This window comes from Equus asinus, chromosome 20, assembly GCF_041296235.1.
Source record: "Equus asinus isolate D_3611 breed Donkey chromosome 20, EquAss-T2T_v2, whole genome shotgun sequence".
NCBI classification, from domain to species: domain Eukaryota; kingdom Metazoa; phylum Chordata; class Mammalia; order Perissodactyla; family Equidae; genus Equus; species Equus asinus.
Window position 1 is genome coordinate 93,714,053 of NC_091809.1, and position 27,715 is coordinate 93,741,767.

At 37.9% G+C, this 27,715-nt stretch overlaps 1 protein-coding gene and 1 long non-coding RNA gene across 5 annotated transcripts in view; one reads left to right on the top strand and one right to left on the bottom strand.

The window, feature by feature from the left end:
• SBF2 (SET binding factor 2) overlaps positions 1-27,715 on the bottom strand; it is a 463,684-nt gene that overhangs the window by 21,142 nt on the left and 414,827 nt on the right. For 2 of the 4 annotated variants that reach the window (XM_070491087.1, XM_044753303.2), the window contains 7 exons: positions 27,453-27,649; positions 24,861-25,001; positions 23,868-23,963; positions 14,958-15,142; positions 11,433-11,609; positions 9,257-9,358; positions 8,338-8,523 (listed from right to left, as the gene is read on the bottom strand). In XM_070491087.1, coding sequence (XP_070347188.1) covers positions 8,338-8,523; positions 9,257-9,358; positions 11,433-11,609; positions 14,958-15,142; positions 23,868-23,963; positions 24,861-25,001; positions 27,453-27,649 — 1,084 coding nt within the window. The remainder of the gene's footprint in view (positions 1-8,337; positions 8,524-9,256; positions 9,359-11,432; positions 11,610-14,957; positions 15,143-23,867; positions 23,964-24,860; positions 25,002-27,452; positions 27,650-27,715) is intronic. The other 2 variants (XM_044753304.2, XM_070491086.1) reach the window with 1 other exon arrangement.
• LOC139041146 (uncharacterized) lies at positions 886-27,529 on the top strand. Its single transcript, XR_011495882.1, has 4 exons — positions 886-969; positions 21,747-21,871; positions 22,778-22,870; positions 27,403-27,529. It is a non-coding gene; the product is annotated as an uncharacterized lncRNA (long non-coding RNA).

Below are 27,715 nucleotides of genomic sequence, written 5' to 3' on the forward strand. Positions count from 1 at the left end.
CATCTCAGCCTATAAATTAATTCTAAATGAGCATTTCCCCAAATATGCTGGTGAATACAGTTTTAGGATTCTGTTGTTCAAAATAATTTTGTATTTATTTTGATGAAGATTACAAATATACAGATTTAAAAGACTAAGTTGTGTGAGACATTTTAGTTTTGTTTTCCATTAAGGAGTGAAATCTGCCAATTTCACTTATTTATAAGAAGAGAATTTGAAACGGAATTTGGAGAAACATGAATTTATAGGGTCTTATGCTTTGCCCATTCCATTAAGTACTTTGTAAAATTTAAGGGCCCATAAAAATAAGCTATGACTCAAATCCCAGGAAAGATCAACATTTTGGGAATAAAATACAGTAAGTTAAAATTGGATTTTGCTCTCAAGAATTACAAATATTAAGCTACAAAAGACCCTACATAGAATGTTATCAACATTTGAAATACTGTGAGTATGGATAGATACATCCTTAGAAAAATAGGTAGCTAATACTACTAGTTTTTGTTATTTCACAGGTTAAGATTTAACAAATGTTAATTGTGTACCTTCTACTGTGTCAATCATTCTATATGAAATTTTTGATCCTTCCAAGATATAAAGAGACTGAAGCACAGAGAGGTTAAGTAATTTGTTAAACATCAAAAAATTAGTAAATGATACGCAAACTCAGATTTTAAAACAGCTTGGATTATGTCAATTTTGGCAGTTTTCGGTTGAATGGGAAGCAGGCAGATAGCAGAAACTCTTCAAAATACCATGAATCCATTGACTGCTGTTATTTTGCCAATATTAATGGATATATTTTAGAGTGACCAACCTGTGTGAGGGCAGCTTAGCTCCTCGCACACGTGCTCACAGGGAAAGCTCACATATTCAGAAGGCAAATAGCTTTTCACTTTGGAATAGGACCTAGCACGGTGCTGGCGGACAGTAACTGAGAGGAGAATTGCATCACGGAGCCAGACCAGAGTGAGTCAATTTACAATCTGAATAAACTTCAAAAGCAAAGTTATAACTGTTATTTGTTTTTCTCAAACTAGGAAATAATGAAAAAGTTCTAAGATTTACTCTATTGCTGAAATAAAGGAGATGCTTTCTCGTATTTTATGTTTTCGTTCACATCATATGTATTTTCCCCCTTAGCATTATATTTTAAAAAGAAATTTTAGGTAAACTTCATTTTTGTATTTTGGATGTATTTTCCTTTTGAATTTGGTTCAACTATTTCAAGAAAAGGAAGCATCCTGTAATGATATCATTTGAACTAAGCCAATTTCTTTTAGAAGCAACAAAAAATCTGCCAGATGTTGCTATTATGAAAGAGTGATCTAGCATTTATAATTCATCTGACACCTGGATATACTGGCATAAACAATGGCTTTTTATATGATGAGGCAGTTCTAATTTAGGATCAGTGCTTCATCTGTTTTCTTTGTAACTCTATTAGCACTAACGGGCAAGTCTAGGCATATTTCCACGGACTGCCCTTGGCACTCAGCATGTTAGAAATGGTTAACAAGCAGCAAACACATCCCACCTGGGGAAAGTTTCGATTGCTGCCACATAATTTTGCACTTACTTTTTTAATATTGTTGGGCCTGGCTCTGTTTCGTGCCCCCGAGAGACTGAGGACAGCACTAATCCGAACTGTCTGGCAAAAGTCAGAGTCATGTACAGCAGTCGTGTTCACTTGAAAGGTATTCAAAGAAGGCATTTTCTAATGCCTAAAACCAGCATGTAAGAGATGATGAAACTCTACCTTATAATTAAGCCAGCAAGAGTCAGAAGCACTATTTGTTAACTATAGTCTTCTGTTTTTGAATGAATAAACATTCCCGTTTCAGCACAAAATAATTTGCTTCACCAAAGCTGATACCTATCATAGCCAAGCATCCTTTAAATACTGCAATTAAGGTCATATGCTCGCTTTGCCATGACTTGTCTGCACTCAGGTTATTATACATGAGGGTAGTAAGAAAAAGGAGCGTTCAGGCAAATTTTAAAAAATTTCTATTTTAATTAAAAAATTTTTCATATGGTACAGCTAGATTTGAAATCATACTAAAGGGGTCTTTAGACCCCAAACAACATTATTTTCTATAGTTTGTGAAGCATTCACCTACAAATAATTGAGTTTTCATTAAGAGTCAACTTCTGTTTTCAATTTCAGAACTAATTGGTTTATATAGAATATTTGAATTTTAAGCTCCTTATTTAAAATAAAAACAGCTACCAGAAATTAGACATACACTCCAAGCTGCTTTATATAACTAACATTACATAGTTTAGCATCTGTTGTAATGTACTCTAAAGATAACAAGAATGTAATTTATACTTCATTTTATTTTATGTTAAATTTCTTTGTTTACACCACTTACGAGGTACTCACAGAATACAGGCTCCTTTCCAACATTCTAGACTACTCAGACTCCCACTCACCGCACCCCACCTCCAACAGTAAGATAGAAGCATTACATTCCAAGTAATTATTATTATCCTTGGGACACAATGGTGTTCCCACCTGCTAGGACAGTAAGTCTTATATGAGAACCTCCCATTTCTTACTGATTACGAGTGGACTCTTTTGCTGACTCTAATGTTTAGGTATGCAGAATTTTGCAAGTTGAACATGGATATTTAACAAATTTAATACTGCATTTAACTTAAGACAAGTTCAGCCATACTAACTCAGCCTGCTGCAATTCTACCTCAATTAAAGGAAAGGAATTTTTAAAAGGTGAAAAACTCGAAAGGACGTAGGAAGAATGGGAGGGGAGACAGTAGCAGGCCAAGAAAATTCAGTAAATTTTTGAAAGATAGAAACTAGAAAGCAGAATAGCAGTAAATGGTAGAAGATGAGAAGCTACACTGGGATGCCCGCAGGATGAAAATGATTTGAGAAGGTAACAGTCTGCCCGGTAAACCCGCAGAGCCTCAGGACTCAGAGGCCCGAGTGCTGAGTAACATACACTGGGGAGAAAAGGAGGCTAAAAACGAGGACCAGTTGTTAGCCTATGGAGGCAGAGATGAGACCACCAGGGTCCTTTCCTACCCCAGGTAGTCATGTGATTACCTTCTTGCAAACAAGAGATTAGAGATTTGTTTTCTGAAAAAAGCAAAACTTGATAAGCACTGGACTTGGGAACACCAGGCACAACTGGGTTAGTGATGAGGCTTGAAACTGAAAATAGACGGACAAAGTAAAAATCTGTACACTTCACTGGGATCTCCCTGGACCGTTTCCTGCCCTGCTTTCAGAAAGCAGGCAGCCAGGCTTCTGAGTGCTCTCTGGGCACCAGAGAGACAAAGTTTTCTCTGGAGAAACTAGGCAGCTGCTGCTTTCTTTTTCTGGAACTCGAGTTTACTGACATGTTGGACTTACTAATTAAATTTTTTTTCAGGTTCACTGAAATACAACTTACATATAATAAAATGTCCCTATTTTAGGCATACGGGTTGAGTAGTTTTGGTCATTGTTTACATTTGTGTAATCACCACCATCAGGATTCAGAACAGTTCCCTCATCCTAAAAAGTTCGCTCACGCCCCTTCACAGTCGATCCCCTCCTGACTACTGGTCCCAGGTAACCACTGAGTTGTTTTGGGTCACTATGATTTCACCTTTTGTAGAATTTCCTATAAATAAAATCATATAGTGTGTAACTTTTTTATATGGCTTTCCCCCCCAGTTTTATTGAGAAATAATTGACATACATCACTGTATAAGTTTAAGGTGTACAGCATGATGGTTTGATTTATATACTATGAAATGATTACTACAATAGGTTTTGTTACATCTATCATCTCATATAGACACAATAAAAAGAAAAAACAATTTCTCCTTGTGATGAGATTTACCTAGCTTTTTTCATTGATCATGATTTTAAGATTTGTTCATGTTGTTGTGTATATTAATATTTCATTTGTTTTGCTTGCTGAGTAGTACTCCATTGTATGGATACACCATAATTCGTCCATCTGTCCACCAGTTGATGGACATGTGCTTTGCTTTTCATGCTACCACTCTGTAGTCACACTCATTCCCTTCCCCCCCACTATCTCTAAGCAATAATTATTCTAATTTTGTCATTTTGAGAATGTTATATAAATGGAATCATATAGTATGTGACCATTTGAGATTGCCTTTTTTTCACTCAACATAATGCTCTTGAGATCCATTCAAGTTGTTGCATGTATCAACAGATTGCTCCTTTTTATTGCTGAGTACTATTCCATCGTGCAAATGTACCACAGTTTGTTTAGCTATTCACTATTGCAGGACATTTTGTCCCCTCCCCTCCTCTAGTTTTTGGCTATTATATATGAAAGTTCTATAAACAATACTTTTGTATTTGAAGTGAGCTTCTTATAAACAGCATACAGTTAGGTCATAATATATTTAGACCATTTCTATTTAGTGTAATTATTGATATGTTGGGGCTTAAGTCTGTCATTTTATTTATTTATTTACTTTTGCTTGAGGAAGATTGTCCCCGAGCTGACATCTGTGCCAGTCTTCCTCTATTTTCTATGTGGGACACTGCTACAGCATGGCTTGATGAGCGGTGTGTGCTGGGGATCTGAACCCATGAACCCTGGGCCACTGAAGCGGAGCACATGAACTTAACCACTACACCACTGGGCCAGCCCCAATAAGTCTGTCATTTTAATTTTTGTCTTCAGTTTGTTCTATTTTTCTCTTTTTCTTTTTCCTGCCTTCTGTGGATTACCTGAACTTTTTTTAGAATTCCCTTTTGATTTATCTGTAGTGTTTTTGAGTGTCTCCTGTAATATAGTGCTTTTTGTGGGTGTTCTAGGTATTACGTTATATATCTTATCACAGTCCACTGGTGTTGACATTTTACCAGTGTCAATGAAGTGTGGAAATCTTGTTTCCCCTCACGTCCCTTTATGCTCCCCCATTTATAATGTAATTGTCTTAACTGTTTCCTCCACATGTATTGGGAACTACAACAAACAATGTTATAATTTTTGCTTCAACTATCAACCATAATTTAGAAAGCTCAACAGGAGAAGAAAAGTCTATTCTATGTACCTATACTTTACTTTCTGTTGTGTTTTTTCCTTCCTGATATTCCAAGATTCCTTCTTTTATCATTTATTTTCTGTTTGAAGAACTTCCTTTAGCCATTTAGGTCTATGATCCATTTGAAATAAATTTTCATGAATAATATAAGGGTCAAGGTTCATACTTTTCCATACAGATACTCAGTTATCCCAATACCATCTGTTGAAAAGTATTCTTTCTGCATGTCCAACTTTACAACTGTTTTCTGCGGCAGAAGTTGTCTTTGGAGTCTTAATCCCTCGTTCGGGGAAGCAGCAGTCAAACTCATTCATTTTAAACTTTATTTTACCTTGTGAAATCTGAGGATGTTACCTCAACATGATATACAAAAAAGGAACAGTTGTAAAACTTTCACTGCAGCAGAAATTAAAAAAAAAATCAGTTTTAGGATAAAAACGTGAAACTGAAACTATTAGACATTTTGTATATGCCTATAGATGCGATCTTAAAAGGCTCAGTAAAGAAGTCTATTACACAAACAGCCTATTCTCAGTTTCTTATTTTAAAAAAAGTTGACAATGGGGCTGGCCCGGTGGTGCAGTGCTTAGGTTCGCACACTCTGCTTCGGTGGCCTGGGGTTCACGGGTTCGGATCTGGGGTGTGTACCTATGCACCACTTATCAAGCCATGTTGTGGCAGGCATCCTACATATAAAACAGAGGAAGATGAGCACGGATGTTAGCTCAGGGACACTCTTCCTCAGCAAAAAGAGGAGGATTGGCGGCAGATGTTAGTGCAGGGCTAATCTTCCTCAAAAAAATAAAGAAAATAAAAAATAAAAATAAAAAAAAGCTGACATGGGTTCAGTTTAATTTTTATTTAAAAAGTCTACACAGGTGACTGCCATTCTTCTCATTGAATTTATGCCTCAGAGTCAGATTTAGATAGGAGATGTGACGCTGATGTTCCCTCATTTGGTCTCAGTTCCTGTATGTTCTTATAATGTGTGAACACCACATTATAAGGATTGTGATTTTAATAGAAATAAGCATTTTTATATACCATAGACTCTAAAAGAAAGTCAATGGCTTCATTTAGTGTTCAACTGAATAAACACTGATATTATCTCAGTGCAGGGGTAAAAATTGAGTGTACTTACTGAGACAGAACATAGGCTTCTGGTGGGCCTTACGAACACTTCAAGGGAAATTTGACATGATTATATTCAAAGTCAATATGAGGAAGAGTAATTCTTTAAAATGTGGAGCCATTGAAAGCCTTTGTTTGCCTGCTTTAAAGATTTCTGTGAAAGACAATAAGAGCATTGTATCTGACCTTTCAGAAGTTATGTCAGCAATTCTACTTAGGATATTTTAGATGGTCTTGATGAAGGGTAGTGAGAGTCTGAACAAGTTGGTCATTCAAATTTTCATTTATTCACTCATTATATATATTTATCGTGTGTCTACTACATTCCAGAGACTGAAATTAGAATTGTGTTAGATATTAGGAATATGAAGATTAATATAACTTAGTCCCTGTTCCCGAGAATTATCAGTTTAGGTAGAAGGCAATAGCCACATACAAATAAATATATTGTAGTGTTATAGATGCTACCAAAGACGTCTGTACATGGTTCATTAGGAATACAAATGAGGGGGTCAGGTAAAGACTTAGAAAGAATCATGAAATAAACTAGTGCCGAGAACAGTGCCTGGCACATAGTAAGCAGTCAATAAACATTAGTAATGATTGTTAGCAGTGGTATATAGGCATGGAGGCAGGAAAGAGCCTAGTGCAGTTGGTAAACATAATACGACAATTAGCAAGATCATAAAACTCATATGCTTTCACCTCTAGAAGTGACAAAAGATGCTTACTCCTCTCCTGTCCCAGTTAAGCTTTCTGTTTCAGAGACAATGGGCTCCAGACTCTTCCCTCATCTATTTGTTAAAAGGAGTATGAACAAAAAGGCTAATATTCCAACAGGAAACAAAGATACCATTTGCTGCAAGTTTAAAAGTATAAACACAACCTTGTGACCAGTTTCTTCAGATGCTGCTCAGATGGAATTAACTGAAATTATTCAATAGGTCTTTTCTTTAAGAAGCTGATTGGAACAATCAAAAACATCACCACCAGTGTGTGTGTATGTGAGGCTGGGGTCGGGGGGATGGGAAGTCACTGGTACCAGGTATGGAGTTTCTTTTCAGGGTGATAAAATCTTCTAAAATTCACCGTGAACTCTGTGAATATACTAAAAATTATTGAATTATACACTTTAAATAAATTTTAAAAAATTATGTAGTGAATTAATAAAGCTGATCAAATGATTAATAGAATAAAAAACAAAACAAAACAACATAACCATACACCAACTGGGCCTCTCCAGAAGAACTAGTTCCAACTCTGGTTCCTGAAAACATTTCCACCTTTCCTTCCAATACATACTTGAGGCCAACATATTTCAAAGAGGTTCATTGTTCTGACAAATATGTTTGACATGCCAGAACCCATTCATTGATGCAATGCAGATGAAATGAAGCTGAAAATGTCAACCCTGGTTTTCCTAGGCAAATTTAGCCACTGGTGCCAATGCCTTCAACTTGCAAACTCAGTGCCATGCAATTCTCAAGCCCAATCCTGACCAAGGCCTCATTAATAAGTTTATATCTGATGTGCCTGAGATGAAGGTAGGAGGGAACCTAGACCATTCACATCTCCCCCACCTCCACTCCCACTGGGTTTGACTGGATTATATGTGGATTTAAACCTGGGTTTCTGCCTGGTCTCTTGATCAGCCCTGATTAGGTCACCGAGTAGAAGTGAGCCAGTGTTCTCAATCACACAGGCTTGCCTGGCTGGGTCCTGATCTTCTCTAGGGGTTAAGCGCTACCTCCTATGTTCCCAGGCAGAAGCTAAGGTCCTTCCAAACCGAGAAGACCAGGTGCTGGATTTCAGGCCCTGCCACCACCTAGAGATTTTTCTTGTTCTACCCTAGGTCGAACCTTCCTGGAGAACAAGCCCAAATTTGCTCCTCTTTCTGGGAGATTGTAATTTAGAATGCTAGCCATTTCACTTGGGGGCCAGCCCAATAGCCAGCTCAGCTGTCTTAGTTTCAGAAACCAACTAGTTCTTTTTCTCCTCCATTCCCAGAAACCCACTGCTAAGAATTCAGCAAGTCTTATGGCTGACTCCATCAGAGTTATGACATGAAGGTACCTGGCACGACACTCCAATGCTCAATAAATGCCAGCTCTTTTCCTTTCTTTCCCTCATATCAAGTCAATTTAAGCTTACTTTACTTACCTGGTGGACACAGTCTAGGAACTGCAGGAAGACTGGAGCAAAACCACTACCCTGAGAGTTGAGGGTCAAGCTGCTCCGCTGACTGAATTTATGACCAAAAGAGAGCCACTCTTTTTCGATCAACATCCGGAAGCCTTCAAGTGTCCTATAAAAGGGATCACTGAGTAACTGAACCAGGGATGTGACCTAGGGCACAAACAGGATGAACACTTTATTACTTTCAGTCCTGAAAAAATCCTGTTGCTAAGACAAAGCACTTCCTTTTAATGATAGCTAATTCACAAGCAAAGTTACCTGGACAGCAAATTTGTTCACCAACTGCTCCAGGACAGCCAATCAAAATAATTATGCAAACTTTCCAGTGAAAACTCAAACTCAAATTCCTTTCAGCTACATGCTCTCTTTCAGGGAATTAAGATTTTAATCCTTACCTGGTCAGATTGCTGACTGTGGCCTTCTCCTAGATTAATTCATGAGCTCAGAGCATCAGTTCAAACCTACATCTACTTTTTGGCAGGTATAGATTAATGTCTTACTGTAGTTTATACTCATACTTTTCCTTTTCACTCTGGAGTGAGTAAAGGAAGGGCTTATAGAGAACCAGGAAAAGGGCTGACAAAATCCAGGAAGGATGGTCCATGTCCTACACTGCTGGTCAAGGGCTCCATGCGCATGTTTGCATTTTGCATCTGTGGTGAGGGGGCCTGATGCCTTGAGCTAGAGCTCTCAGCTATCCAGGGCCTGGAAGCTCACGGCACAGAGCTTTCTGATGGATACCAGGTGGTGTTTAACACAGGACTTTCTCTGTCCATAAACACATTAGTCATTGCACAAAAGATTCATCTGCAGAACTTAAAAACAAGTGAATTGAAATACAAATATAAAACCAAACATCTGAAAATATATTTTAATAGTTTACTTGTGCAGTGACGTCCCAGCCTTCTTCCAAACAGACCAAAACGGAGGAACCATTCTCAAGTATTTCTGATACAACCACAGCCAGCTGCATTATCCTGTGAAGCTAAGAGATAGGAAAGGAGGCCACAATTAGACCAAACACTTTCTGAGCACCAAGAACAGACGGGCTTGCTGTCAACCTTAGATAATCAAGTTAGGGATAAAGCATTTGGAAAGAAGAACCACATAAGTTATAAATACTTAAAAGTTCTTTGTCAAAATCAAAATTAAACAATGACACATTTTAAAACAATGTGTTCAAGTGATACGTAATGAAATAAATTGACCTTACATGATTCCCCAAAAAGTAGAAGAGCTATAATTCCAGAGTGGAAAAGACAGAGATTCTAAGTGGCTCTCCCAACATAGTAATTGGACTTAAATTTGTTTTCCTATGATGTAATAAGTTCTGTTTCAGATACTCTTAATTTTTCTGGGAATTAGTGGGCACGGTTGCACAACTCTGTGAATATACTAAAAAGCACTGAATTGTATACTTTAAAAGGATGAATTTTATGATAAATGAGTTATTTCTTTTAAAAAGGCACTCTTATTTGTCTGTACTGTGTACTAAATGGGAAGAAAACTTGTATTTGTGCTCAGCTTTTTAAGCCAAGCCAAGTGACTCAGTCTCTAATGAACAATTAAGGTGTGAGCAGAGCATACAGATTCCAAAACCAAATGTGTAACATTCTAATTAAAAAAAATATTTTTAGCATCACTTGACATCACTTGTAGAATGTATCCAACTCTGAACTAAAACAAAACACCCCCTCATTTTAAACAGAGGTAGGCTATTTTAAACACAGGAAGAAGGCACACGTCCTCTCTAGCAATAGGAAGCTCCTCCTCACCATTCTTGAAACACAGCTATTACCAGGCCTGAATTCTCCTGGGCTTAGCATTTGCTCTGAGTTACCTTTTAAAATGCCAACATCCCAAATGGGGCAATGTTTTCCATTGTTTTAGTCATTAACTTCTGGTATGGATTCACTTTGGAGTAAGGAGCAGAACACAGAATGTACCAGAAACAGAGATACATAGGCTGGGTGCTGGAAGCAGTTTGGGGCTTAGGCTTACAGTTTAGGGACAGACAGGAGTACCGATCAGCTCCTTCCATGGGTACTCCAAGTATCTTGAATGGCCTTAATAGTAACTAACATACCTTCATATTGATTTATAGCTAATCGTATATGTGGCTGTTTTTCTATAGTTTAAGTACCTTGAGAATAGTCATTGCCCTGGGTATTCACATCATTTCCTGGCTTTTTTTGGTCTTTTAGTCTGATGTATTGTGGGAAATAACCCTTTTCCTCCTCAAGGGAGGCAGCAGGCTTGGAGGTAGGTGGGCCAGGGGATAGAGGGGCTGGGAATCCCTCCAGGAAGAAGGAATAATGGACATGGCATTAGGGGCCCAAAGACAAGGCTGAAGGCTCTAACGCAGGGATGCTCTTGGCCAAATGTCTGCATCAGTGTCTAACACATACATGTCATAAACACCTTTCTTTCTGTGGTTTGCAAGAAATGTGGGTTAGGTGTACTGGTATACCTCTCTCTCTTTAATTTTACATAAGAGTTCAATTAAAAACATCCCAAGTTTGACTTAGCCAAAGGAAAGATGTGGTTTTTCCTAAAGCTTAGGTAGGCCTCGGGGCATCCAATGTACCTTTGGTGGCTGGTTTGGGGGTGAATCTAGAATCTAGAGGCATGGAACAGGAGAGACAAATGGAAGGTGAGAAAGTAAGAAGGAAAGGCTCTTAGAGCCATCTGGAAATTACACTAGTCCTGGATCCTCACTCTGCTGACAACAGAACAGGAGCCCTATAAAATATATGTTGATTAAATTTATTGTGTATCAAGAGTTTCCATCTAAAAATAATGATTTCCTCCTTAGCATCCTAGGGAGACCAAATTTTCAGTTACAGAGTGATAAAAACCCAGGGACGAACAATTCTACCTGCTCATCTCCTATATCATATAGTTTCCTGGAGCTGAAAGGCCTTCATAGAGGGCATACAATCAAGGGGAGGATGTCAGGTAGTGGGGCAACACAATATTTTTTTCTCAACTGTGAATTCTGTGTATCTGCCTGGGCCTCTCTTTCCTTGAGTTATAAGGCAAGCTGCTCCAGATTTTACCTGTGGGAACCACTCAGAGTCTCCCAGTGCTTTCAGGAAGGTCACTTCTGAGTCAGTAGGGATGGTGCTTGGGACACAAGCTCTCATCAGCTTTTTAAAACTGGCTTTCACTTGTCGGATGTCATGAAATTCAACAGGAACAAACTCACAATTTAAAGCAAATTCTAACTTGAAGTTCTGTGGATGAAGATGCAGAGAATTAGGCAGATGAAGTGCTATGGGTAAAAGATCAATGTTTTCAACAGGGCAACGCTTAATGATATATACTTAGTTGAGGCCAAGTAGCTACAGAGGCTGCAATGGGTCCAGAAAGTCAATCTTACATGGCTGATGTGTGAGTATGCCTGGAAAGAACCATTCAGTAAGTTCTAGTGGTGTGACCTGGCTTGAAGAGACTACTGTAGGTTGGAACCTGATGGAGCATAGAACACCAAATATAAGCCAATGATAAGGCCATGAACCTGGAGTCTAAAGAGGAATCAACGACACATGGACAGCATGGTTAATCCAAAACTGTACACTAAGTCTTCCTAAGATGCACATTGTAATGAAAAGGTAATATACTGTTGAGATTCCAGAATCTACAAATTAAAGTTAGTAGACATACACGTTTGTTTCTTATTAAGCAAGTAAAACACAGTCATTATAAAAATGAAAAAAAAAGTAGAGCTAAACATTGAGAAGGAAATAAAAGTTACTGTCTCATCTCCCTAAGACTACAACACTGTAGTTACTATGTTAAAGTCAATGATAATTAAAAAAAATACCACAAAACATGAAAGGCTTTGTTGATTTCTAGCTTTGGGACAATATTTTTTCACTCAATACAACACATGTATCAATCTATATTTATTTGAGTACTTTTATCATTTATATCTTTAATCCATATGGAATTTATTCTATGTGAGGTTGCATTTGTAACTAAAGAAAGCTAAACTGATGGCTCATTGGTATATTTTATTTTGATTATCTAGTTGCCTAGTTCTGAAGAAGATTTAGAAGTTCTCTAACTTCTCATGCCAGAGAATGAATTAATTTTCTCATATTCTTTCCACTTTCTCCACATTCTGTCCAAATTACTCTCCTGGATAATCTGCTTTTCTAAGAGTAAAACTGCTTTCTGGAGATTAGTTGTACAACAATATGAATGTGCTTAACACTACTGAGCTGTACATGTTAAGATGGTAAATTTTATGTTATTTGTATTTTACCACAATCAAAACAACTGCCAAGGACTTACACACACGGTCTGTTTAATGTTTCATATTGGTTTGTTCAGAGTATTTTTTAAAAGGCTTATTAAAGTTTTAAAATAAAAAGCAAAAATCCACAAGTTTTTTTTCCTTAAATAGCATTTCCAATATGTATTAAGAAAAAAAATGTCTCTTTATCTTAGTAATTCCACTTTTAGGAAGCGACCCTAAAGAAATAACCTAAAATGTAAAAAAAAAAAAAACCCTAGTGAATTGTATCTCAATAAAAAAAATAATAAAAAATTATATGCTTGAAAATGTGACTGCAATTTTACATACAGAAGACAAGGAAAGTAACCGAAATATCCAACAATATGGAATGCTATGCAGTCATTAAAATAATTATGAAGACTATTATACAACAGGCAAACATGTTATGGCTTGAGATAAAGAACTCAGCAGTATACGTGAGACCTTTTCTATAGGTTTTTTTTTTTTAACTTACAGTAGATAAAAGATGGTTTACTTTTCAGGAAAACTAGGTTCCTTTCCATTTCCTAACTGCTGAGCTAAGTATGCCTATCTTATAAACCAGGAGTCATCAACCATAGTGTTGAGACACACTGTGAGGTTATAAGCAATTTGTTACTAAGTATAAGGTATTAAAGTATGTGAATTTAAAAAGGTAAATAAGGCCAATTCAAGATTATTTAGAATAAGTTCCCTTCACTTATTTGCTTTCCTATATGTTTCCTTTGTTGGAAGAAAAAGGTGTGGAGTTGCAACTAGATGGCACTGTGCTAGTTAGAATGTGGCACACATCAGACAGATATGGACCCATACTCTCCAGCCCCAACTGAATTAAGAAAAAGCAAAACTGGAAGGGAGTATACAAAAATCCTAATGACTACTGTGCTGGGATGGTGGAATTATGTTTTTTAAATATAATGCTTTACTGAAAAGAGAGAGAGAGAGAGAAAGAAAGAGAAAGAAAGAAAGAAAGAAAGCAAGAAAGAAAGGAGGGAGGGAGGGAAGGTGGGATGGTCTCAGGTGGTCAGTGCTCCTTATTCACATGTGCATGATCACACAGCTAACCTGAGGACTGCCGTGCAAAGGGAATGGCAGAGTTGAGCACTCAGCAGACAAACCTTGGGTAAGTGGTATGCTGACGTGTAGAAAGTGTCTGCTCTGAAAAAGACACTGGTGCAAGGAGGCTGTGCAGGCAACCCTGGATTACTGTTGAAAAATATTACAACCATTTTCTGGATATAATATTATCTGCTGTATCAGAAGATGTGTGCACATTTAAAAATTGAGCATTACCTGGCAGTTTCATGCGCTCTACCCTAGAGGTTGGTGACTAAGTGACTGCAGTAGTCCAGGTGGTGGGAGAAGGGCTAACAAAGGCAGCTTGCCTCTGAAGAGGTGACTCAGTCACTGGCATCTCGAGGACCAAGCATGTGGGAGCCTGCTCACAGCCTCTGTTCCATAGTTTAACTGAAAGTCTGTCTAGATAGTCCAGGGCTGACGGGAGCAGTGGACTAAACTTTGAGAGGATTTCTGAATTAACAAATGATTTTATTTCCCATACACGTGTCAGTAGTAATGAAGTTTATTTTGTAATGTGTGAACTGCAAAAACATTAAACCTGAGGAATTACTGTTGTTTTTGGAGGTAGAGACTATTTTTATAATTTATGGGACCTCAGCATAGTGCTCTTTAGCATAATAATTGAAAAGTTAGAATAAAGTTGGTTAGCATCTTATATTTTGAATTTTCTGACATGTCTTAAGACAAGTGTCTCTGTATATACAGTTTTGTGAAGTTTTAAGAAATGTAACTTAGAAAACATAGCCTTGGGCTTCCCTTGCCTCCATGCACAGTGCCATAGTCCTCTTCTTTCCCCTCTTCTACTTTGCTGTAACTTTCTTTATCAATAGGCTTACAACAACAAAACCAGCCGTTGTGCCATGGACAGAGATTCCTATGGAAATTGAACTTAGATAGTGGAAAATCACAGCCTGAATAGCCTTATTTCTTATTTCCAATATTCCTGATGTTTATGAATTTTTTATATGATCATGAGTAAGTACTTATTTTCATGGCTAATAAATATGCATATGTATATGTATCTGTACATATATATAAATACATGGTAGATATACATACATACATATGTATGAGCTAAAAATTTCTTTGAGATTATTAACAACTCCAGGTTAAGAAGCCATGCTGCAAAAAAAAATTTCTAGGAAAGCTGTTTTATGAGGTAAATTTTATAAACTGCCTTCATGTATCCATAAAGTTTCTAAGTCAGAAAAAGAAATCTTACCCTTAGTTGGGATTTTTCGCCAAATATATAAAGGGCTGCTTGGCGTTTCAAGAGCTGGTTTTGCAGGTAGGCGCTGTTACTAAAGGAGGCAGAGTGATCCTTGCCGGCCAGCCGGGCGCCAACATCAATGAAGGGTGCTGGAGAGCTGATCAGGCGAGTGCCAGAGCGAAGACTTGCCCATACACCTTCACAAAGCCAAAATAATTGAGTGAGATAATCTGATGTGGGAATGCCACCAAATAGGGAAAAAGATGCATGCTCTGTAGGTACAGTTTTAAAGGTAAGAGTAAGTTAATTAATCTAAATAATAATGGATCATATTAGTTATCTGTCATTTACTTTTGTAACACCTAAGTATTATTTAACATAGCATTTCAAAATCACACAATCTTAGAATTGAAGTCTAAGAAGTCACCCTAGTCAATCCTATTTTTATATTTTAATGTAAAGTCAATATTTATAAGTAAATACTAAGATCACGAATGGAAAGAGTGTGCTGACACTGGGAAATGAAAAGCCTGGACAGGAGGCGATACTGAAGCCTAGGGAGGAGAACGTGGAGTAACTCAGTTTCTCAGAGCTTCATGAAAGAAGTAAGGCACATTCTTCTGCTTTAGTCAGTCAATTCAACAAGAATCTAGACTAAGAAATAAATTAGAACGTTACTAAACCTACTAAAATCTGAGGCTAGATTCAGAATTAATATTTGTGCATCATGCCAAAATGATGTAATTTTAAACTAGTAAAGATTATATTATAGTCTTTTTCTTCCCGTATCCATGAAAAATAGTGAGAAGCTGTAAATTTGGTAATATGCATTTCAGAGAATTTTAGGAGGCTTTATTTAAAATTTACAGTCAGAAGCAGATGTCCTCTAAAGGAAAGGCCAAGCTAAGCTGCTAGAAAAATCTCATGTTATAAGTTGCCCTTAATTATATTAATTAGGAAAATCAAGGACTTCTATATGCGAACGAGACTATTAAATATTAAATATCCAAACACAAAGGCATATACTAAGTCTCAAATGTGACTAGTACAGAGCACCTTCAAAACAGCAGAGCCCCTTACGAGTGCCCGTGGACTGCGGTGCTCCTTCAGTGATGTGGTCACAGGGGTACAGGACACTGTCACTGTTTCCCTGAAGTGGGTTTTCTTCTCTTGATTTGGAAAGGCTCTTTGAGAAGCTTTAATCTTTGCTAAATCTTAAATCAAGCCATGTTTCGAGGTGACTAAAAGTCACTATGATAATGTCACATCTACTTCTCTTTTTTATGAGCACTTCTAGGCTCAGGAGACCAGTTCCCAAAAAAAGGTTTTGTAGGTGATTTCTGCTTAACATGGATGAATCTTTCTATATAACCTATGAGCCTGTCTTAGATATTATGGCAAATTTTTGTAAATGGAATCACAGAGGAAATTCAGAATGTGGATGGGAATAAAGGATATAATTTGACAAACAAATGTGAAAAAAGTCACTTGTAACACATATGCTTTTATACAAAGACGGTTAAAAGGAGTGACACATCAGGACGGAGAATACAGTACCTTGATTATGGACTCTTGCCTTAGTTGAAGATTTGGGATTTGACTGAGTAAAACATTTATCTCTGTACCCATGCACTGGTAGGTAAGATTAAAGACAGAAGGAGGAATGAAATGCATATAGCAGCAAACATCAGAGCAAAAGAGAAGCATAGGTTATTTAATTTTTAAAATTAAGTTAACATAGGAGAAAAATGTAAATATAATAAAAGTAGAAGATCTGATTAACAAATAAAAAGCTGCAGTCACACAAAAAAGATGAACTGAGCGCCTGTTAAATGAAACTTCAGCACCTGTTTATAAATATTATAAGCACAATGAAATGGACAGCACAGCAGAGAGGGCCACTAAAAAATTATACCAAATGGAATAAGCTTTTGAAGATTGTCATTTGGTGAGAAACAAATTTATATAATAAAATTAAGGAATTTTGGGAGGGGGAGGTAAATGTTAGGAAAGCATTGGCCCTAGTCCTTAAGGAGGCTGATTGACTGGCAAACGCTATGTGTTGTACAACACGTTTGCTCCTTGAGCAAGGTCATCACATCAGGAACAAAGCTCTAGCAACCATTTGGAATAACTAAGGGCATGTTTTGCAGTAGAGCATTAAGCATTGCCACGCTATCTTCTTTTTTCTTTTTTCATTTGGAAATTACACTTATTTTCTATAAACAGACAGTTATGAGCAGCAAAAATTCATGATCCTGTGACAATACCCAATGCCACTAAAGGACAGCTTGTGATGATCAAAGTAATGACTTCTCCTAAAATCCCTACTTGCACCAAAATGATAGGCAATATTAGAGATAATACTTTTGTAATTTGAGTAATATATTTTTTCCAACAGAAAGTGTTTCGTGACTATGGCAAACTTTATCTGGTAATAACAAAAACGGTGAGCAGTAAGTTACAGTTACATTATTTCCTGAACAAAAGGACTATTCAAGCCAGTTAAGAAAAATGACTCTGTATTTATTCAGGATTGAAAACCTTAACAGCAGTATGATTAAGCTATAGATTGCAAAACTGCATAAAATATGACAATTTCATAAAAGAAAAATCACTAGAAATGATTTTTCATTTGTCTCACTCCTTCGGAAGCAGGAAATGCAGGGCGCTGATGGCTTAGTGGCCAAGGGAAGTGAGGAAGCTAAGGGCTGCAGAGGCGCTGGCTGACTGCACAGAGTGCCACTGCAGGACAGAACACAGACCTGGGGCGGCAGGGCAAAGGCCCAGGCCTCCTGTGTGCTAGCCGACTGCTCTCCTTTCTGCCAAGGTTTTGAGCTTTCCTGTTGGAATATGGGACACTAAACACTTACAGCGCAGCTTGAGTGGTTGGTTCCTGATTCCGAGATACAGTTCCCCAAACACATCACACTTTATTATGCTAGTCACTCTGCCTGGAATGATTTCTCCCACTTCTTTACTTGACAAACTCCTTATCCCCTAAAATCCAGGAACAATGTGAACTCCTCTGAAAAGCATTCCTGACTGTCCTCAGAGTTGTAGATAGCTCTATTTGAACTCTGATCACATGGTATTGTGATTATTTGCACATTTTATTCTTCTAGATTGTGTGCTCTAAAGGGCAGAGACCTAATCGTATTTATTCTTATATCCATGCTGAGAGCCTGATATACAGGTACTGAAAACAACCGTTGATTATTTTCTTTTGGAAAATTGACACACCGTGAACTGTTGTGGTCCTCTAACTATATCTTCAACTCAATTATTTGCCATGAAAGAATGAAAAGAGGGCATTAAATAAAAAAACCATTAAATTTGTTGTTAGTGCCATTGAGTAGATTCCAACTCCCAGCAACCCTGTGGACAGCAGAGTGGAGCCCTGCCTGGATCTTTCGCGCCATCCTCGCACCTTCCAGCACTGTATCAGACAATGCTCCACTGCTATTCATAGAGTTTTCATGGCCAGTTTAGCTTTGCTTCCAGACTAAGACAAACTAAAAAGGAGGAATTCTCCAAATAGAGGCTCATTAATGAAAAACTGCCAAGTGTTTATCACATAGCAGAAAATCAGCAATGAGAAAATGATCTGTACTGATATGGGGCCAGCAGAGGGCTTTCAGAATTGGTCACCCCATCTGGCAGTCATGTAAACCAAAACCACTATTGCATTGGTGTGAGGTCTACTTAGCTTCCTGAGTGATTCCTAGGTGTCAAATATTCGTCGTGAGCATGTAACACTGGCCTGGAATTGTGTTTTTCCAAACTGCAGAGTCCCCCTTAGTGGTTTGTGAAATCACTTTAGTAGGTCAAATCAGTATTTTTGAAAAAGTGAAACAGATTAGAATTGAATGTACTATGTGCACTGCATGAGGTATAGATGAATATTGTTTCATGAAACTTTTGTCTTAGTATATATACTTTGCATTACGACTTATTCCTACCTGAACTGTGATAGAAAATGAATACGTATCTATACATATAGATATAAAATGTATTTCTTACTCTAAGTCATAATCAAAAAAGTTTGAAAGTTATTGGCCTAGACTTAGAACATATGGCATCTACCTTCTTGGCGTAGGCCAGTGAACTGCAATTGGGTTGAAGGCAATTTAAATGTAAAGGTAGACTTTCCTCCCATTTCAGCAGAGTATTAGGCAACAAAAGTGATACTAACTATAACATAATAATGGAATTAACATTTATTGAGCTCCTATCATCAGCCAGTTACTGTTAAGTGCCTTACATATCTTATTTCATTGATTCCTTGTAACTACTCTAAAGCTAGATACATACTATTTATTATCTCTATTTTACTGATGAGGACATGGAGAATTAAGAAGTTTCCTAAATTGCTTATTAGCACACACTAAGAAGTAAGGCTGTGGTTTGAATTTGACTATAACTGAACCAAACTCTAGTGTCTTGTCACCTAGGCAATCATACGACCCTGGATCTGTCCGGAAGGATCTGGCTAAGGGGACTGTTTCAGTGAAGAAGTGATGCAGTTCATCCCACCCTTGGGAATGCACTGTTGTTTAGAGCAGGAATGTTTCCGAAGCACTGGTGGTGTTCCCTCCACTCTGTTCTGACAAAGGAGAGAAAGGAAAGAATGCTTGGATTGGATATGGGGATGGGGTACCGCATTTATCAATGTGCCCTGATGCCTAGCACAGTGCATGAGATACAAGCTATACTCAGTGAATGCTGCACTGAAATGGACTGAACTAATCCTAGTCCCAGTTCTGTTATTTGCTAAGTGACCTTGGCCAATTCACTTCATCTCTCAGAGCCTCTTATAATACCTACTCTGGAGGTTATTTCACGGATAAAATAACACATGTAGAGGAACTTAAAGGGCCATAGAAATGTAAACGAGGAAAAGTTAAAAGCTGCCTCCACGTGGCTACTTCTCAAATATACCAGCTTTTATATTTTTGTATTTAAGAGGGAGTACCAATTTTCTCATGGCATTTTTCTACTCAGCAAAATAATTTATCCAAGTTGTAAGTATATGTGTTTTCCCCATGGGGCTCAAAAGCTATTTTAATTTTAAATGAAAAACAATGTGATCTATTCACATCTTCATTTTTTTCTTAACTGGTTCGTGTGTAAAACAGGTTGCTTCCCCTATCGTGGGAAGTCATCAACATGCTTGCTGAATGCAAAGTGAACACCCTGACTGAAAAAACGGTTAAGGAGAAGGTGCAGGTCAGTCTAGACTCTGGTTCATCAGAGGGGGAAAGGCACACAGTGGAAATAACATCAGAAGGAAACAGGAAATAAGATTCTTTGACAAAGAAAGGAATAAAAAACAGTGAAAATACACAGAAGAGCAAAAAAGGAGAAGGCTAAGAGGAAGATTTAGAGCTAGGAGGCTCTTCCCATACAGGATCAATGAGGAGCCTCTGCGGAAGCGGTACCTAGCGCTCGGCAAGAATGAAGAGACTGTACTTGAGGGCAGGAACAAGGAAACGAACTACCTGCAGGGCACGCGAGTGTCTACACCTAGTCTTGCCCTGGCCAATTTGAGTGTGTGTCTGCCTGCCATGTTCATGTTAATAGGGAATCTTCTGAGACTTCCCAAACTTGCTTGCTCCAGTCCATTCCTGCTACTCTATATGAGACGAAATGACACTATCAGAAAAGACAATGGAAGAAGCTCTAGGGATCACAGAAGCAGCTGAAGGTGCCAGGAAACAGAAGTATCTCATCTTCCAATTAATGACTGAGATCTTGGAAGATTTGGCTTTAGGAGTGAAGAATTAAGAAATAGAGCAAAAAGAATGAGATTTGCATTTCGGGATCTTAGCTTAAAACACCAGAATGATGGGCATCTGGTTAGGGGCAAAAAAACTCATAAGGAAACATACTAAGTTCACAGTAATTTTCAGAAGAAAATATTTGGGAAGGGTGTCAGAAATAATAATTATGGCCTCATTGTGCATATAATGGGCCAGAAACAAATTAAATACAAGATTTTAACCTTAAGAGGTAAATATAGCTTTCCAGGTATCTTTGAGAAGAGTAAAGAATGGACTCATAATTAGAATGTAACCATTAGTGGGGATCCCCTTGTCTAAAAAAAGCCATGAGTCTGAGGCCAATATAAAAAAAACAGAAGATAATGCAGTCGAAATAGATCAGTGAATATCCATGAGCCTTAGGTACCTACATAGAAGGAGAGACAATTTTGCAGCTAAAATTTATATTATAGGTCACCTGGCCAAATGGAAGACTAGGTCACATGTTCTTGATGAAGTTTTCAAGGCAAAACACAAGAGCAGGGTGTGGGGTGAGAGGGCTTCAACTAACCAGACCTGTGCTGGAAGCTGCATTCTCCCAAAAGCTGAATGGAAAAGCTGTGCCTTGCCAACAATATAAACTTTCAGACGGTAAATGAAGCAATAAGAGGAACTGCAACCTTGGACCAAATCTGACAGAAGGAATACCAGGAACCTTAGGAGAAAGCCACTGCATTATCTTTTAGTTCATATTCACCAAGAAAGAAATGATGAGAAGAATGAGGTTTGTATCCTAAACTTTAAAACAATAGTATTTTTAAAAGTCCAAAAAAAGTCATATATGAATGTTATGGGTGATCTGTGTTCCCCACCCCCTAAATTTATATGTTGTGGTGCTAACACCCAATTAGGATGGATACTCAGAATATGACCTTATTTGGAAACAGAATTGTTGCAGATGTAATTAGTTGTTAAGATGAGGTCATACTGGAGTGAGGTGGGCTCCTAATTCAGTATGATTTCTGTCCTTATAAAACAGGGAAATTTGGAGACAGATACACAGGGAGAATGCCATGTGAAGATGAAGGCAGAGATCTGGGTGATGCTTCCACAAGCTAACGAATGCCAAAGATTGCCAGCAAACCTCCAGAAGCCAGTGGAAAGGTATGAAAAGATTCTTCCTCACAGCCCTCAGAAGGAACCAACTCTGACAATATCTTGATTTCAGACTTCTAGCCTCCAGAACTTTGAGACAATAGTTGTTTAGGCCACACAGTGTGTGGCTCTTTGTTACAGTAGCTCTAAAAAACTAATACAATGACTTTAAGGCCTAATTAGGAAGATGACTGAGGAAGGTTGAAAGCTTTCAGGAAATCCTGCAATTGCAGAAAGTTCTAATGAGGTAGGAAAAAAAGTATCCAAAGAACCAATATGACTGCCAGGAGATGTGCATAGTCATCTTGGTTTTCAAAAGGGAAAAAAGAGTATTTTGTAAAATAAAGCCTTCATGTTGATTCTAAACCAAATTCTAAAACAGGTTATTAATGGACTATTTATGATTACTTACGAAAAAGGACTAATTCCTATGATGAATCATGCTAAACTAACCATAAAATCTTCTGTGATACAATTAACAGTTTGAAAGATCGGCAAATATTAGATTAAAGAGATTCGGAGAGATTTAGAAATATGGGCCAGGTGAGTTTTAGTAGGAGGACTAATAACCAGTATAGATTAACAGATAAGTCTCTTTCTTCAGAGAGGCTTCTATATTACTTTGCTGAAGGCTTTTGTCCTTAGCTGTGGTTTGTTCAACATTCTTTTAAACAACAAATCACATGAGAACAGTGATGAAATCTGTGGATGACAAGAGGCTTGGGAAAACAGCTAATACACTGGTGGACACAATCAAGATCCAAAGGTCTAAAAAAATAATCCATACCAAAAAAGATGAAATTTTGTAGGTATAGTATAGTATATTTAGGTCCAAAAACTAACCCTCAAGGCTGTTAAGAACAATAGCACCCGTGAAGCAGACAAAGCGATTTCAAATGATATTAATCTCAACAGGGTCAACGGAGTGACGGGGCTGTCCTCATATCTAAGGTAATCTCAGGCTGCATGAGTTCAGTTCTGTGGCGAATACACAGAATGACAAAGATGGTGAGTGGACTGCAACTATTTGAATTGGGAATATTTAGAGTTAATGAAAGTTCTCAGAGAGAAAAGATGAGAATGGTTTTTAAATCTGAAGGGCTGTAGTGAGGGAGATTAGATTTAGAATTTTCTCACTTTAGAGGGCAGAGCTAGGGTCAATATGTAAAAGTTACATGGTGGTAGATTTTTAGATCAATATGAGAAAGAATTTTCTAACAAATAAAGTTGCTTACAAACAAAAGGGACTACTTTTGGGAAGAAATGAGTTTCCCACCACGGACGGTGTTCAAGTAGAACCAAGATCACTCACTTGGTATGTTTTCAAGGGGATTCAGCATTGCATGCAGGTGAGAGGAAGATTCTAAGATTCTATGACTCTATTGTGAAGCAGTGGGACTTTACAATCCAGATACCTGGTCTGGAATTTCCTTTGCAAAGTAAAAAAACCCAACACAAACCTCCAGAGACAAAAGTAGGCCACTCTTTGGAGCTAAAAGAGCCATATTCAGCCTTTCTCTATTTCCTCACACCAGCAGCTACAGTCCAGAGGAAAGAGTAACCTGGATATCATTCTCTCTTATTCCCCAAACCAGCATTTCAGAGAACAGGAGTAAACATAACCGGTATTGGAGGTACAGCCCTTGGGTCTGGGATCACTTCTCTCTAGCTGTTTATGCTTCTGTGATCAGCCCTTCTACCCCGGAAACCTGAAGCATCATGGAGTGCTCCCAGGGCTGATTCACCATTTAGACATGCTCCCCTCACCTCCCAATGCTTCCAAACCCACCAACAGATAAGATTTCAGCAATTATTATACCTCTTGTCCCACAAGGCTTAACTCATCTGTCACCATGCTAGTAACAAATCTGATCATTCCTTCAGAAAAGGGTAATTAAGAACAATTTGAACCATAATCAGTTGATTTAAAGTATCACTATCTAGAAAAAAGTTTTCTGCTTTTAAGGTTGTATCAGTGCTCAGTCATAAAATCAATCTTACTAACCTCCTCGAGCAAAGCTATTGGATGGGTTTACATCCAAATGTCCTGGCACTACCTGCTTAAGCACAGTGGACATTCTTGAAGTCCTCCTTTCAGTCCCTAAAGTCAGCCAAAAAGAAGAACAAAAACCATGTCGTTCGGGTTAACATTACTCAAATGACAAAAAGTTATCTTCATGGGTAGCATGTCTAATTGCTGCCAAACATTGTCCTTTTTAAGTACCCAAAGCTTCAACAGAGCTAACAAGGCACTGTTACTATTTCCTCAAAGATACACACATTTGCAAGATTACAGAGAGTTAGGTTTGGCAAGTGCAATCAGAGAATTTAATGATAAATGAAGCAAGGCATGCATGGTGTTACTTTACAAGAAAAGCCACTTTCTGCTCATGTTGAGCTAATTCAAATAGCTGATTAAGCCAGGGAGACCAGCTTCTCAAGTCACATGCTCCTGTGTCTAACACATTAGGGTTACCTCTACATGAACCCTTTGGGGTTCCATCACATGATAACTGAAACAAAATATTAGTACAAGTCTTAATGGCTTCATCCAAATCTAGTGAAAACAAACTGTACTGCAAATCATAAAAGGCTGCAGAAATTTTTGGAATTTCAAACTTAAAAAATGATGATTTTAATAAATATACTTTTAATAAACAGATGTTCAACTTATCCATTCAACTTTGTAACAGTATTTTAAAGTCTATGTAAAACAAATTCTAGGAAAAAAACCCCAGATGACCTTATGTTCCCCACCTCCTCCCCATTACTCTTTTAAAAAAGAAATACTTGAATCTCGAAATTTGGTTACTAAGTTTACTAGAAACTAATAGCGGTACCCTGCCTTCTAAGTAAAAGGAACTAAAGTTATAGCCCCACAAGGTAAAACTTTGAGGGGTCATGTTGACAAAACAGTGCAAATAACTAAAGAGACAAACCCTAGGAATGAATCTGACCTTTCACAGCTGTCAAGAAGAAAAGCATTATCAAATCTTACCTGGAGACAGAGCAAGTGCTGGCCTGACAGTAAGGGTGTTATTGCCACTGAGTTTCTGATGGACAGAAACTGCATTCAGTAAGGCTTGCAAGTACTTTTCTTGTTCTATGCTACTGGAAGATTCTAAAGAGGAGGTAGGAGCTATAAAAGGAAAAGATATTGAATAAAACAAACTGCCTCTATATTAATAAAAGAGGTTTTTATATCTATACGTATTTTGTTTATTCTTTCTATATACAGTGTCCAAGTCACCACACCTAAATATGGGAACCAGTCCCAATTAAAGCTCCAAACTATCAAACAGCTAATCCTCCCATGATATTGGTTTCACCACACCTACTTCTTGATTGCCTCATCATCCTCCCAGAAAGAGCCCAGGTCTGGAAAACAGCAGAGGGCTATCTTTCCAAGCACAGGTGTAGTTTCTCATTAGCCAAACAATTCAAAATGAAGATTCACAAAAGACATCATCTCCTTGATGATCTCCCCCAACCATCCCATCCATGCTACTGTTTGGGAGCAGAGGACAGAGTGGGTTCCCTTGGCATCCCAAAACAGGCAGAAGTGAGAACTTCCCAATACCAGTAGCTTTATTCCAATTCTGCCACATAGGCCTAACTGGGGACATGAACTTGTAGGGGTTTATTGTAGGAAGAGTGGAGGAAGATGGGCAGAAGACAGCAGCAGCTACTGCTAGATTCCCTGGTCCTTCTAAAAGATGGGCAAAAAGAGCCAGCCCTGATGGCCCAGCGGTCAAAGTTTGGCACCCTCTGCTTTGGTGGCCTGGGTTTGGTTCCTGGGTGCGGAACTACACCACTCCTCTGTCAGTAGCCATGTTGTGGTGGTGGCTCACACAGCAGAATAAGAAGAACACATGACTATACACAACTATGCACTGGGGCTTTGTCGGGGGAAAAGGAAGAAAAAAGGAGGAAGATTGTCAACAGATGTTAGCTTAGGGTGAATATTCCCCCTGCAAAATAAACAAATAAATAAAAAATAAAAGAGGGGCAAAAAGTATGCACAGACGGAAACAATTGTGAGAGCAATTTTGGGTTGGAGGGAGTCTCAGTGTGGTTTGTGTGGAGTAAAACAGTATCACTGAAATTGGCCCAGGCATTTTAAAGAGGCATCAGGAGGGACTCACTAGAAGGACAATAGATATTAACAAATTTTCTTACAATCTGAATAGGAAATAAAGAATTAGTAATATATTATTAGATTTTATCATCTTTAAGATGCCAATTATATTTTATAAACTTAAGATGTCATCAATTATAAGATGCACCATTATTTTATGTAATAAGAATAAAAAACTCTGCCACTTAAAATATGACATAATTCTTTCTGATCACATCAATTGTAAGATGCATCCTGATTTCAAAGCTATTAAAATGAGAAAAAATGTGTGAGCTCAAAAATATGAAATATAGTAAAATTATATTAGATTAAGAAAATGAAAAAACAGTGGAATAAAAAATTTTCAATTTTTCCAACCAACAGCTCAGTGATATGCTCATCCATGTTCCTGAGATGATTCACTCACTTTATGTAACTTACATCTGCTGTGTTCTATTATACCTACTATGTGGCTTGGAAAGATTCCTCAGGGCAGAAACAGTTAAAAGCCAAGTGCCTTCAATTACACCAATGTTGAGACTCTAAGCCAGGTGAATAATAATAATAATAATAGTAACAATAATAATAATAATAATATAGTGTTGTGTGTGTGCTTCCCTCAGTCAACTGAATGATCAAAAACACACTGGCCAACTTTTAACTTTCAGGAGGGAAATGGATGAGAATAAAGAAGAAATATTAAAAAGCACATGAGTCTATCTGCTGAACCATAGAACTTGAGTTACCTCATTTCTAAAGAGATTGGATCTGATATCTTAGTGGTCCATTGTTTAATTTTATTGAGCATCTACTGTAAGCTAGAAGTTATGAGGAAGGTCAGCAAAATATAGCTCTTGACTGACTTCAAGATCTCAGACATGGTGTTCAAAAACATCCTCAGAAAAAGAAACAGGAGCACTTACGATTTCTGTTTTCTGAAGTTTTTTGGCCACTGTCTAGCTTTCTAAAAACCTTTTTGCCTCTGAGCTCCTAAAGCAGCATTTTGGTCATTAGTTTGCTGACTTGTTTTTGTGTGTGCATGTGACTTGCAGGAATGAGAGAGGGTGTCTCATATCATGTGGGACAGAATCCCTACTTGCCTCTGAAGCTGCTAAATATATTTGGACGCTTCCCTGAAGAAAAGAAAAAGATTAGTATAATCTAGTTTCCATCTGTGGATACTCTGGTTTGTTGAAACGAAAATAGCCTAGAATCAAAGACTCATGTTAATTTCTATTAAAATCCAAAAATAGACAGACATATTAAGTAAGATGTCAAATTCAAGGTGGAGTCCCATGGTGTCAGGTGCAGTTCCTGGTTAAGTTGTGCATGTTGTATATAACACAGTGGAAAAGTCTACACGTGAGACACTGAATGAAAGGGCACAACTGGAATTCCCAGACTTTACTATCTTTATTTCTAGGAATACTCTGAAGTGAAAGGATCGTCATCATGCTGTAGAGAAATGCTTACCTGCCTGAGGGGAGTTCTGAGATTTGAAAAGACCGACTACTCCCTTCCCATGGAATCCTCCAGCTCGGAGGAGCAGGGTACTGCTTCTTGAGTTCTTCCAACACACAACAGGCAGGCGATTGTGTCGATAGCAGCGGGCTACTCTTGGTAAACTGCTGTCCTGTACAGCTTGAGGTACAACTAAAAGGCCAGGATAGCTTCAGGGACACGGAAGGGAGAAAGAACGATTTGGGTGGGTGAGGAGGGATGGGGAGAGGAGAAGG